Consider the following 11,367-nt stretch of genomic DNA (forward strand, 5'->3'; position numbering starts at 1 on the left):
TCGAAAGAAGTCGTCTTTTTCTCGTCTCACAGCCAGTTTTAGGTATATAATGTATATAATTTCCAGGTATATAATGTCTCAAAATAACGCTATTTTGTATTCTATATTCTGTATACGATAATGTTCGTCCGTGAATGAGCTCTTTCTATGGTATACAACCAGCGAAAAATATTTAGTATCGTATTATAACTTTTACACAATTATGATTTTATAATTGTGCAAAAGTAATAGTATGCTAATCAAACGACCTTATGTAAAACTAATTCTCGAAAAGGATATAATAAAAGAATGTGAGGTGTTATTATTTTGTAAAAAATATTATACACAAAGATTTGTTCTTATTTCGTATATAAGGTTTACTGCCTTATTTTCTCTTTAAAAATGATTACAAAATTGATTTTTATTCCCACGTTTTTTGTCAATTTGAGATCTGTATGCATATTGAAAGAGTTGTTAAGTGGATATAACTCCTCTCTGAAGCGGAGTCAAATCCTAACTGCTCCGGCTTCGGATATCATAAGCCCAACTCTAATATATTTATATATATATATATATATATATATATATATATCTAATATATATAAAAATAAGCCGGATTTTTCTTCCTGACGAAATAACTCCAGAACGCACGAACGATTTCGACAATTTTGCATTCGTCGGAAAGGTCTCGGGCTCCGCAAGGTTAATTAAAAAAGATAAGAAAATTAGTGGTGCATGGCATCGTGCCTTAATGCAAATTGCTAGAACTTCACGCAGCGTGATTAGAAATTCGTGTAATGACATTAGTGAGAGTTATCAGAATTATGTTTGGTTAAGTCAACGAGCAATTCTTGCCGCAAAGAATAATTATGTACACGCACCTAATTTCACCATTCAATCAAATATTGCTGGCGATTTGATGACATACCAATGATTCCGACTGGTCTTCCGTTTGACTTCAAACGATTGCAATTTCCAGTTCGCCTTGCGTTCGCAATAACAAGTCGCAAGGCCAATCGCTTAGTGTTTGCGGGATAAATTTCAAATAGATTACTTAGAAAATCATCGTTTTTCACATGGGCAGTTATACGTTGCCTGCTCACGAGTTGGAAAGCCATCCGCTTTGTTTGTGTTAACGTCAGAGCAAAAAACAAAAAATGTGGTTTAACAAAGAGCACTTCAATGAAACGGATAATTTGCGGATTCACTACCATTTACTTAAAGAAGTTCAACTAAAAAACATTTCATTTTTGTAATCGAAATTAACTCATTAGTGTTGTGTAATAAAATCAAATTTTTCCTTTTCAAATATAAAACAAACAAAAATTTCTTCATCTTTCTCACGAAATCATCTGGTGGCGAAACGGAGTTCGTCGGGTTTGATTTTCCTAAATTATATAATGCATATATATATATATATATATATATATATATATATATAGTGTGTGTGAATAAATTTAAATTTATGACTTATAACAATATATAGACAACATTTCTTCCGAACAATCCCTTCTCCCCCCACCGTGGAGCGTCTCCTTGAATCTGTCTTCTGTCCGCGTCCACTAAAGGTCAGTGGGTTTGCCCCGGTATCAGAGGTAGCTTCACCTGTGCAAGGGCTTCCGATGCACACAAGTGAATTCGGGTCAAGGGCGCCCGATCTGTGTGTGAACGTCTACGTGTGCACGTGTGTACGTGTCCCGGGGAAAACTGCGTCCCGCGCATTTTCCAATTCTGGGGAAAGCGACCTTGTTTTGCGAAAATCCCTACCGACAGGAAGGAGGAAGATAATGTCTGTTGTGTGTAATTCAGGAGATATGATTAGGTGAATCGGTAATTAGGTTGGATATTTGGTTAATTCAATTCCTAGAGTATTTTTGAGATGTTTGTATCAATTGTAGAATAGTAAAGGAGTCAATTCTTGGATGCAATTGAAAGATAAAGAAAATGTAAAGAACCAGGTAATAAGGTGACCATATGTCCCAGATTGGCCGGGACAGTCCCGATTTTCGGTCTTTCGTCCAAGCTTTTTCTAAAAGCAATATTTCTCCCGGTTTTGGGTATTTTGTCCCGGATTTTCAAAAATGTTTTCGGTTTGAAACCGAAAGAAGGGGAATATAGTTATTAGCTCACCAACATTCCTCCCTCCCCCGCTCTCACAAAGATTCTAATTTGTCCCAGATTTCATGCAAAAAAATATGGTCACCTTGCAGGTAAAGGTAAAGGTAAAAAAGCAGGTAAAGATAAAGAACCAGGTAACGATGAACGTAAAGGACCAGGTAAAGGTAAAGGTAAAGGCATGATAAAAATATAGTTAAAGGGACAGGTAAAGGTAAAAGATCAAATAAAGAAAGAGGTAAATGTCCAGGTATAGGTAGGGATAACGAATTAGGTAAAGATGAAATAAAAGGTAAAAATGAAAATGTAGGTAAAGAACCAACTGAAGGTAAAGAAGCAAGAGGAATTCGGAGATTTTTACAATAGTTCCTAAACAAACAAAATCACAATAGACCCGTAAAATAGGCTTACTGAGCAAAACCCGTAAAAAAAACGAGCTAAGCGCACTGCCTCACAGTTGGCGTTTAACTTACTTTTCAAAGTGATATATCTTGGAAACGGTAGCTCTGAGAAAAAAAAACTATTAATACATTTTTTGTAGATAATTTATGCTCTACGTTTTTGTCTAAGGTAATTTTGCGATAAAACTGACTATTTAGCTGAAAATGGCAAAGAATCGTTTTTTGATCTTTGACCTTGTCCCAATTTTATATCACGCAACGGCACGATGAGAACTTTTAAGATTTTGGAACTTCCCGCAGGGTAAGTTATTGTAATCGTCTAAAAATCGAAATTGAAAATTTTTATATTTCTCGACGTTTTGAAGGTTTATGAGCATTTTGGCATACCTCAGAAAAAGTGGATGTGTGTGTGTGTGTATGTATGGATACAATTTTTCGGTCACGTTTTCGGGCGCACAGATCATCCGATTCCTATTGATAGGGAGTAGTGATGATTAGTTTTTGGCAAAGGCAGGTCCAGCAAGAGCAAAGAGTGCAGAAAATAGAAATCGAGTTTTTGAGAGAACGGAGTATCCGATTTGAATGATCTAAAAAACATTCAATTAGTAATGATTGGGAGAAGTGGTTACCAGTTTTTGGCAAAGGTATAGGCCCAGCCATTTCGAAGACACAGAGCTAAATGTTAAAAAAGTGGCCGTTTTTGAGAGAACTAAGCGTCCGATTTAAATGAATCAAAGAACTTTCTGCTTGTCTTAACAAAATAATTGATTTTGGAAAAAAAATTTTGTTTCAATTTTTTTTTTGTCAAAAAAAAATTTTTTTTGCATATCGAAAATAATTCAGATTTTATTTTTAATTCTGACTATAGTTCTTATAAACCTTAAACAAGTAATTTCAACTTTGCAATTCAGTTTATATAATATAATTCTTATAAATATTAGACAGTGTTACAATATTTAGTGTTCCTCGAACATTTTGTTACGGCACGGGAAGTTCCAGCAATTTGCCTTAAGGCACGATACCATACACCCCACTACTTTTTATAATTGTATTTTAAACAATTTTACTAAGTTACAGAACAATAAATATTCATTTGACCTTGAATACGTAAATTGATCTGACTATCAGATTCAATCTCTGTTCCGGAAATAAATTTATCCAGCTTTGTATTACTATTTTAATAATAAAAAACCTTCTAATATATAAATATATTTGTGCGTAGCTAGAGCATGTGCTATGAGTTTACGTTTTCCGACAAATATTTACCTTGATGTGCACCTTGAAAAATGATATGGAAAATAGGAAATTGAATTTAGAGTTACTCAGCCAGTACAGAAAGCATTGTAGTTTACAGATGCACATAAATATAGTATATCTAACATAATATAATGTAAATATATTTATGTTAAATATTGATGAATGGCTTTCATCAGAATAGGAAGTGGATTTAAATTGTAAATTTTGTAGTTGAATTTATTTGATTGATTTTACTTTAGAAATCGTATCTGCAACTTAAGTAAAATAACATTCACTACCAAAGTTAATATATAATTTTTAAACCGAGTGAGATATGACATATTTGTTATTGCAAAACATATTTATTCTTCCTGCTCCTTTCTTTTTTTTAAAGTAAGTTCACCAAAATCGTCTAAAAAATTTTCGAGATATATGCGAGGTTGATGAATCGGTAAGATCCGTGCACAATACTAATATTATATTTAAACAGATAGTACGTTTTCAAAAACGGATCTTGCGAATTTGATGAAACCTAACAGACATTGTTATTGTAGTTCACCAAAATTGTGACAAAAATTTAAAGTTGGTCAATTGATTTCAAGATACACGCGGTTAATGGATGGGTGTTCAATATTAATACTATAACGTTTAAAACGATAGTACGTTCTCAAAAACGGATTTTGTGAATTAGATGTAATTCAACGAACATTGTTATTATAGTTCACCAAAATTGTGACAAAAATTTAAAGTTGGTAAATTTAATTTATTTCAAGATTTGCAAAGGTTGATGGATGGGTAGCTCCGTATTCCTAACTAATATTTAAATCGATAATATTTTTAAAAACGGATTCTTCGAATTTGATGAAACTTAAGACATTGTTATTACAGTTCACCAAAACTGTGACAAAAATTTACAGTTGGTGAATTTAATTTATTCTAAGATACACGAGGTTGATGGATGGGTGGCTCCGCGCTCAATACAAATATTTAAACAGATAGTATGTTCTTAAAAACGGATTTTGTGAAGTTGATGAAATTTGAGAGACATTGTTATTAAACTTCAAAACGTTGTGTTGATTTACGTTCAATCTTCTTTGATTTGATGGATTTTTTTTTCCTATTTTGTATGTAAAAGAAATACAATAATATGGATTATACAAAATTTAAAATAAGGAATAAAACTTATAAAAGAATAAAAACACTAAGCAAAATTATTTTCTGTGACTTGATAGAAAAATAGTAATCGAACAGCAGTTTGTTAAAATGAAATATTTTTAGCAACATTTTTAGAAACATATTATAAATATGTATCTATATTAATATTATTGGCAAACAACCAATTATATTATTATAGATACATATTTATTAAACAAACTATTAATTTGTATATATTTAATAGAGTGTTATTAAAACTTCTTCTCGCTTCTATTTTCGCATATTTATGATTGAAACATAATTTTCCATGGAAATGCACTGAATAAAACGCATCTATTTTTACGCAGTCCTATTACTGATGGAAATAACAATCCTGAACTGGAAAACAACTCTGGTATTAAATTTCATGCCAAAAGCAAATAATATCATAGAGGATGTAAATAATTAAGCAAAATCAAACAATAATGTTATTTGTGTTCGTTTAAGCGCATAGTTCTGAGAATATTTATTCCAGGAAAATTTATTTCTAGTTGAAAGTACTAAAGATGAAAACAACGTGTTTTTCTTAGAAACTGTTAGGAGCATCTCTATGAAATTAAAATAGTATTATTTATAGATAATCTTGGGAAATTCATATTAAAACAAATATATTTTAAGCTCGGTACAAGCGTAGAATTTATTAATAAATAAATAAATTCAGTGAATTTGTTATTTATTTAATAATAATAGAAATCTTAATTTCTATTTACTAATTTGTTAGTTATGAATTATTTATTTTAAATTTGTAACATATAATTTTGATTAATTATAAACCATGTACTTATTATGACTTATTAGTTTTAATTTCTATAATTTTATAAGTATTTCATTCTTTTCATATCTGGTCATTTTCATAATCATCGTAAAATGATATCTAATATATTATATTACATTATCTAAAATAATTAATCATTATACACTTTGTGTTTTAAATATATTTTAACTATTTCACTTTTCAATTTGAATGAGTGATGCTATTCTTTGCTAAATTATTTATTCTGGCAATCAAATTTTTAAAATTTGAATATAACCAAGTTATCAAAATTAACTAGAAATGGAATCTAACGTGAAAATTGTGCTTCAATGGGTTTGAACATAAAGCTTTTCCGGGTTACAATCCTGTTTGAGCTTGAAAGCTCCGGTTTAAATACATGATACGAGCTTTTTCAGAATGTTATTGTTGCTCAGTAGATAGAACCTCTATTTACAAATATTTATATAAAATTAACTGAATAATAAATTATTTAATAATAATAATGAAATATTAATTTACAATTTAAATTTATAACTTAACATAAATAATATTATGCTGTTATTTCTGCCTAAATTAATAAATGCGAGATTGATGGATGAATGGATTAATAAAATATGTAAAATACAATAAGAGAAACTAGATAAATAAATGAATATTTTTCTAAATAATTCTCTCTAAATAAATAAATTTAGAAAATGAATTGCCAATCAACAAAAATAAAAATACACCCATTGTGATATAAAATTTTTAAATTATATTATTTAACGATAAAGTGGTAACAAATATAATAAAACAAATTAAAATATATGTACGAATTACACCATCCATCATATATATTCACATAATTTGAGTACTACTAAATTATTTTCAATTACTTTACTTTAACTTTATTCTTTTATTATTATTATTATTATTATTATTATTATTATTATTATTATTATTATTATTATTATTATTAAAATTATCATTTATATTATCATGTACCTGGATGTTATTTAGTAGATATTGAAATTAGTAAAAAAAGGAGAAAAATTTCATTATATGCAAAGTGATTATAAATAATATTTTATTAGTAAGATTTTGTTTGGTATTCAACAAATTCCTAAGAAATTAAACATACTGAATACGATTTTACAAATTGTATGATAAATTCAAGCGCCAGATACGAAGTCCATTCATTAAACCTTCTGGACTTTGTTTAAACTGGAAAATGATTTAAATGGATTAAAAGACATCTTAAAAAAGCATTTATCAAGAATTTTGCTTTGTTTGTTAGCACTAGATTAAACTTTTAATCTTTTTATAATGTCAGTAATCCGCATCTGTTTTTTCTGGAGCAAATTTTATTGATAAGTTGTTGAGGAAAATAAGTTTATCTGAGGACGCAAAAGATTTATACAGGGGAGCAGAAGTAATAAAAAAATAGAATATTACGTATTCTATTATTAAAGTAATAAAATTGATAATTGACTTATAATTGATTTTTTTTTAAATGACTAATAATGACAAATATTACGTATACCCATACTCTAGTCATACCCTTGTACTTGCATTTTTTAATTATTAATAAAAATTGAACATATTTGACCATATTAATACACTAATGGCATTAAAACATGCTAGCGATTTTTTCAACATTTATTATCTAATTTTAATAAAATTCTCATAATATATAAAATACTTGCTCCAGATCTGTTCTCAATTTATTTTCCTAAATAGTTTCGAACATCTGTAAGAATCAAATCTAGGTAAATAATTAATCACAACTTGATTTGTGTTTATCTATAAATGACGTTGTTGATAAAATAAATCGCTAAAACCGTTTATATATCGCATATTAAATTTTATGACCATTACTTTTTTTATAAACGCTACACTTAAAATATTCGGAAGTGATTTTTCAAGAAAGAAATTGTGTGAATTTTGACAGTGTTAACATGTTTAAGTTGGTGGTGATATTGGCGATAATTGCTGTTTGTTCAGGTTAGTGTTAATACAAGAAATTTTAATTGCAAGCATTTTATTTATTTAATTTTTTATTTATTTCATATAGCACAACCTACCACCAGAATTGTCAATGGAACAGCAGTTTATGATGGAGAATTTCCATTTATGGTAATAATTTTTATAATTTTGACCAACTTTATTTAAATACTTATGTTGGATGTATTATGTATGGATACTATTTATTTCTTAATGATTTATTTATTTATTTTGCCTATTAATTAAATAAAATGTCTTTTGTTTGTTTCTCCATTTATTTATTTAAGTCTTGAAGATAATAATAATGTGGTCTATGAAATCATTCTTCATGGTGTTCTATCAATAGTCGTACAATTATTGTCAATAATATTCAATATCTAATATATTTTGCATATCTTGAAAGATTATTTATAAAATTCTCTAAAATTATTAATTATTATTTTTTTTTCAAAGGTATCTCTGAGGGATAAAACTGGAGTCCACATGTGTGGAGCATCAGTAATAGATTTTCATTGGATTTTGACTGCAGCACATTGTCTAAATGGGTAAATTGTTTGAAAATTGATTTTATTACAATGAAACCATATATATATATATATATATATATATATATATATATATATTTAAATTATTAATACGTTTTTTTTCTCTTAACAGCCTATGACAAAGACATTAATCGTTATTATTTTATCTCATGGGAGAATGTATTTAAAAATAATTGATATATATTTTTAAAGTCATGAATTCAATTTAATATGATTTAAATCAAAAATATTTTGAACTTTTTTAATTTTTTTTTGTTATTATCTCATTGGAAAGTTCATTTAAAATATCGTTCAACATTACCAAAATTATATTTATTTATATTATTAATTATATATTTATTATTATTTTTTAGAATGAAAGCCCAAGACATGTCAATACAATATGGTGTTACCCATGTTTCTAAAGATGGACCAAATGTTGCAAGAATTAGTGAAATGTTCATTCATCCAAAATTTGACGAAGAAAACACATATTTTGCTGATATTGCTTTATTGAAGGTATTATTGTGTGGTTTTATATACCATAAATATAATAAAAATGAGTAGGTCTTTACTATGAGATCATAGTTTTTGTTAAGTATGGACAAAGTTTCATTAAGTATATTAATTATAAAGTTCTAGTGAATAAAAATACTGTTGAACTTTATTGATAATCTTTAATTAAATATATTTATAAACCGTATATACATATAGTACACATTTTTTAATATCACTTTTTGATAACAGATAACTTTTTTGCAATATACGACTTTAAGTACATATTAATGAGCAATACCTACATTGTTTTTATTTTTACTTATTTTTTGAAATAGGTACTTCTACTTTCAAATTTAGAGAACTGTATATTTTTAATCTGCTTTAAAAAAATAAAATCAAATTCAGATGTGATATATTTCAAGTTTTGGCGGATTTACTTGTTTTTTTTTATATATTGCTCATATTTATAAATCCGATTTATGATCTATAGTACAGATCATAAATCAGATTTATAGATATGAGCAATATATAAAAAAAACAAGTAAAATGTCTACTACGTATAGATTCTATACGTAGTAGACATTTTACAATATGATAAATTATCAAAGAAAAATTTAAATTAACTATTATCCCTAATTTTTAGTTTCTGATGCATGGAGTAATAACTAGACAATTTTTGAATAAAATCATTTTTTTTAATTTTAGTTGGAAATTCCATTACCATTCAGCAGAATGGTAAGACCTGTTCCTTTGCCTTCGACAAGAGAACTAACTGCAGGAGGTGCACCTGCAACTGTTCTTGTTTGGGGTTTTAATGCAGTAAGTATTTATTTATAATATTATTTTATTTTTATTATTATTGATGCTATGTGCATAAATTGAGAGCATTACATTGTTATTTTCATCATCTACTTATTAGAGATCATTTTGCCACATCTCATGTTTCAAACTTCTGGCGCCATTTTCTTCTGGTTCTCTGTACTTTTTGATTCTACAACCTATTTTATGGCATCATTCAAGTAAAAAATATTGAAATTATATTTTTTAATTATTATTATAATAAATTATCTACACAATTTTTAATACACATAAAATAATAGCTCTTAATAATTTTTTATTATTAAGAGTTATTTCCTTGAATTAATATTCATCAGACTGATGAAATCAATTGCCTCATTTAATAATTATTAAAATTATTCTCACTTAGATATTTAGATTTTGTATGTGAATTTTTAGTGTTAAACAAAGAGATTAAAGAGATATTTAAATTAAGGTTTATAAATGAAGAATGAAATTATATGTATATAAAATATAAAATTGTTTTATATTCTCTTATACCAGGCACCACTGCCTAACTGAGATATGAAATATAAATATTACCTTGATATATTATATTTATATACTGTATTTTTTTCTATTTGCCACACAAATACAATTAAAAATTACCCCATGAACAATGTTTTATGTACTATGCTGATTTTCAACTTTATTTACGAGATTATATGAAACATTTTGCTTAGTCACATATATCTTAATACAAATAATCCTTGAAATCAAATTCGACGCACAAAGATTTGTACTAATCCTTCTTAAACTTATCATATATAGATTGTAAGATATTAAAATCACTGTCATGTCAAATGATATTGATAACTGGATTAAGGAAATAAATAGATTTTTGTAATATTTTTATTACGCATCCACAAACACATTTCTGTATTTTTAAAAATATACTGTATTTTACCATTGTTGTTTATACCATGGATAATATAAAATAAAATATTTTTAACTTTTTTTTTCTAGAGTTCAAATGGAATGCTCCAAGAAAATTTACAAAAAGTCGACTATTTTATAGTGGATCATCAAGAATGCGTCGAAATACATAACCATCCTGTGCAGGACAACCAAATTTGTGCAGGACTTCCAAATGGAGGAAAAGGACAATGTATTGTGAGTAATTTTGGAAAATTATTTTTGTTTAAATATTGAGAGAAAACTATCAATTATATATATATATATATATATATATATATATATATATTTGTCCTGTACCCACGTCTAAAAAGTTTCAAATTTAAATATCCTATCTTATACTTTTCAATATTCTAATTAATGTCCTTCCTTTTATGGTCTTAACGTAAGCTTTATTACTTTAGTTAAAATCTTAGGTGAATTAATTTGTAATATGTAGTTTATATGGTGGCACTGTTCAATCTAAGATCATGATGAAACAACTGAATTTTTGACACATGAAACAAAATTCTAAATCATTTTTTCAATAAGTAGAAATATACTTTTTATTTGCTTTATTTTTTTATTTATAATTTAAAAAAGTAAAGCAAAATACAACATGCACAAGTTTAAAAATATATACAATTTTGTACGTATTGTGTTATTTATTAAACTAATTATATATTTTCTACTGCCAAACATATATTGTATATTATATTGTTTCTGGCACATCTCAGCTGATTTTCAGCAATAATATTGTAGATATGGCATTTTTCTTATTTATAATCATGAATATGGATATTATATATTAATATTGTCTAGACTCGCTTAAACTAAATTCAAATTTAATTGTCAATTTTGGCAGATGACAGTTCTTATGTGTCAAAATGATTTCAAAGTCAAACAATGATATGTTGTTTTTGCATTTTTTTTTTCATTTATTTCTACAATA

The 11,367-nt window shown here is 27.1% G+C and overlaps 1 protein-coding gene across 1 annotated transcript in view; it reads left to right on the forward strand.

Annotated features, from left to right (window-relative positions):
• The first annotated feature begins 7,616 nt into the window (after nt 1–7,616).
• Nucleotides 7,617–11,367, forward strand: part of LOC113380484 (trypsin-7-like) — a 40,318-nt gene continuing 36,567 nt past the window's right edge. Inside the window, exons 1-6 of the mRNA XM_026619711.1 lie at nt 7,617–7,662; nt 7,733–7,794; nt 8,116–8,207; nt 8,561–8,705; nt 9,390–9,503; nt 10,488–10,629. Of these exons, the coding sequence (XP_026475496.1) occupies nt 7,617–7,662; nt 7,733–7,794; nt 8,116–8,207; nt 8,561–8,705; nt 9,390–9,503; nt 10,488–10,629 (601 nt within the window). The remainder of the gene's footprint in view (nt 7,663–7,732; nt 7,795–8,115; nt 8,208–8,560; nt 8,706–9,389; nt 9,504–10,487; nt 10,630–11,367) is intronic.

Source organism: Ctenocephalides felis, unplaced genomic scaffold (assembly GCF_003426905.1).
Source record: "Ctenocephalides felis isolate EL2017-DRISC unplaced genomic scaffold, ASM342690v1 CF-g0.4_SCAFFOLD_00845, whole genome shotgun sequence".
Taxonomy (NCBI): domain Eukaryota; kingdom Metazoa; phylum Arthropoda; class Insecta; order Siphonaptera; family Pulicidae; genus Ctenocephalides; species Ctenocephalides felis.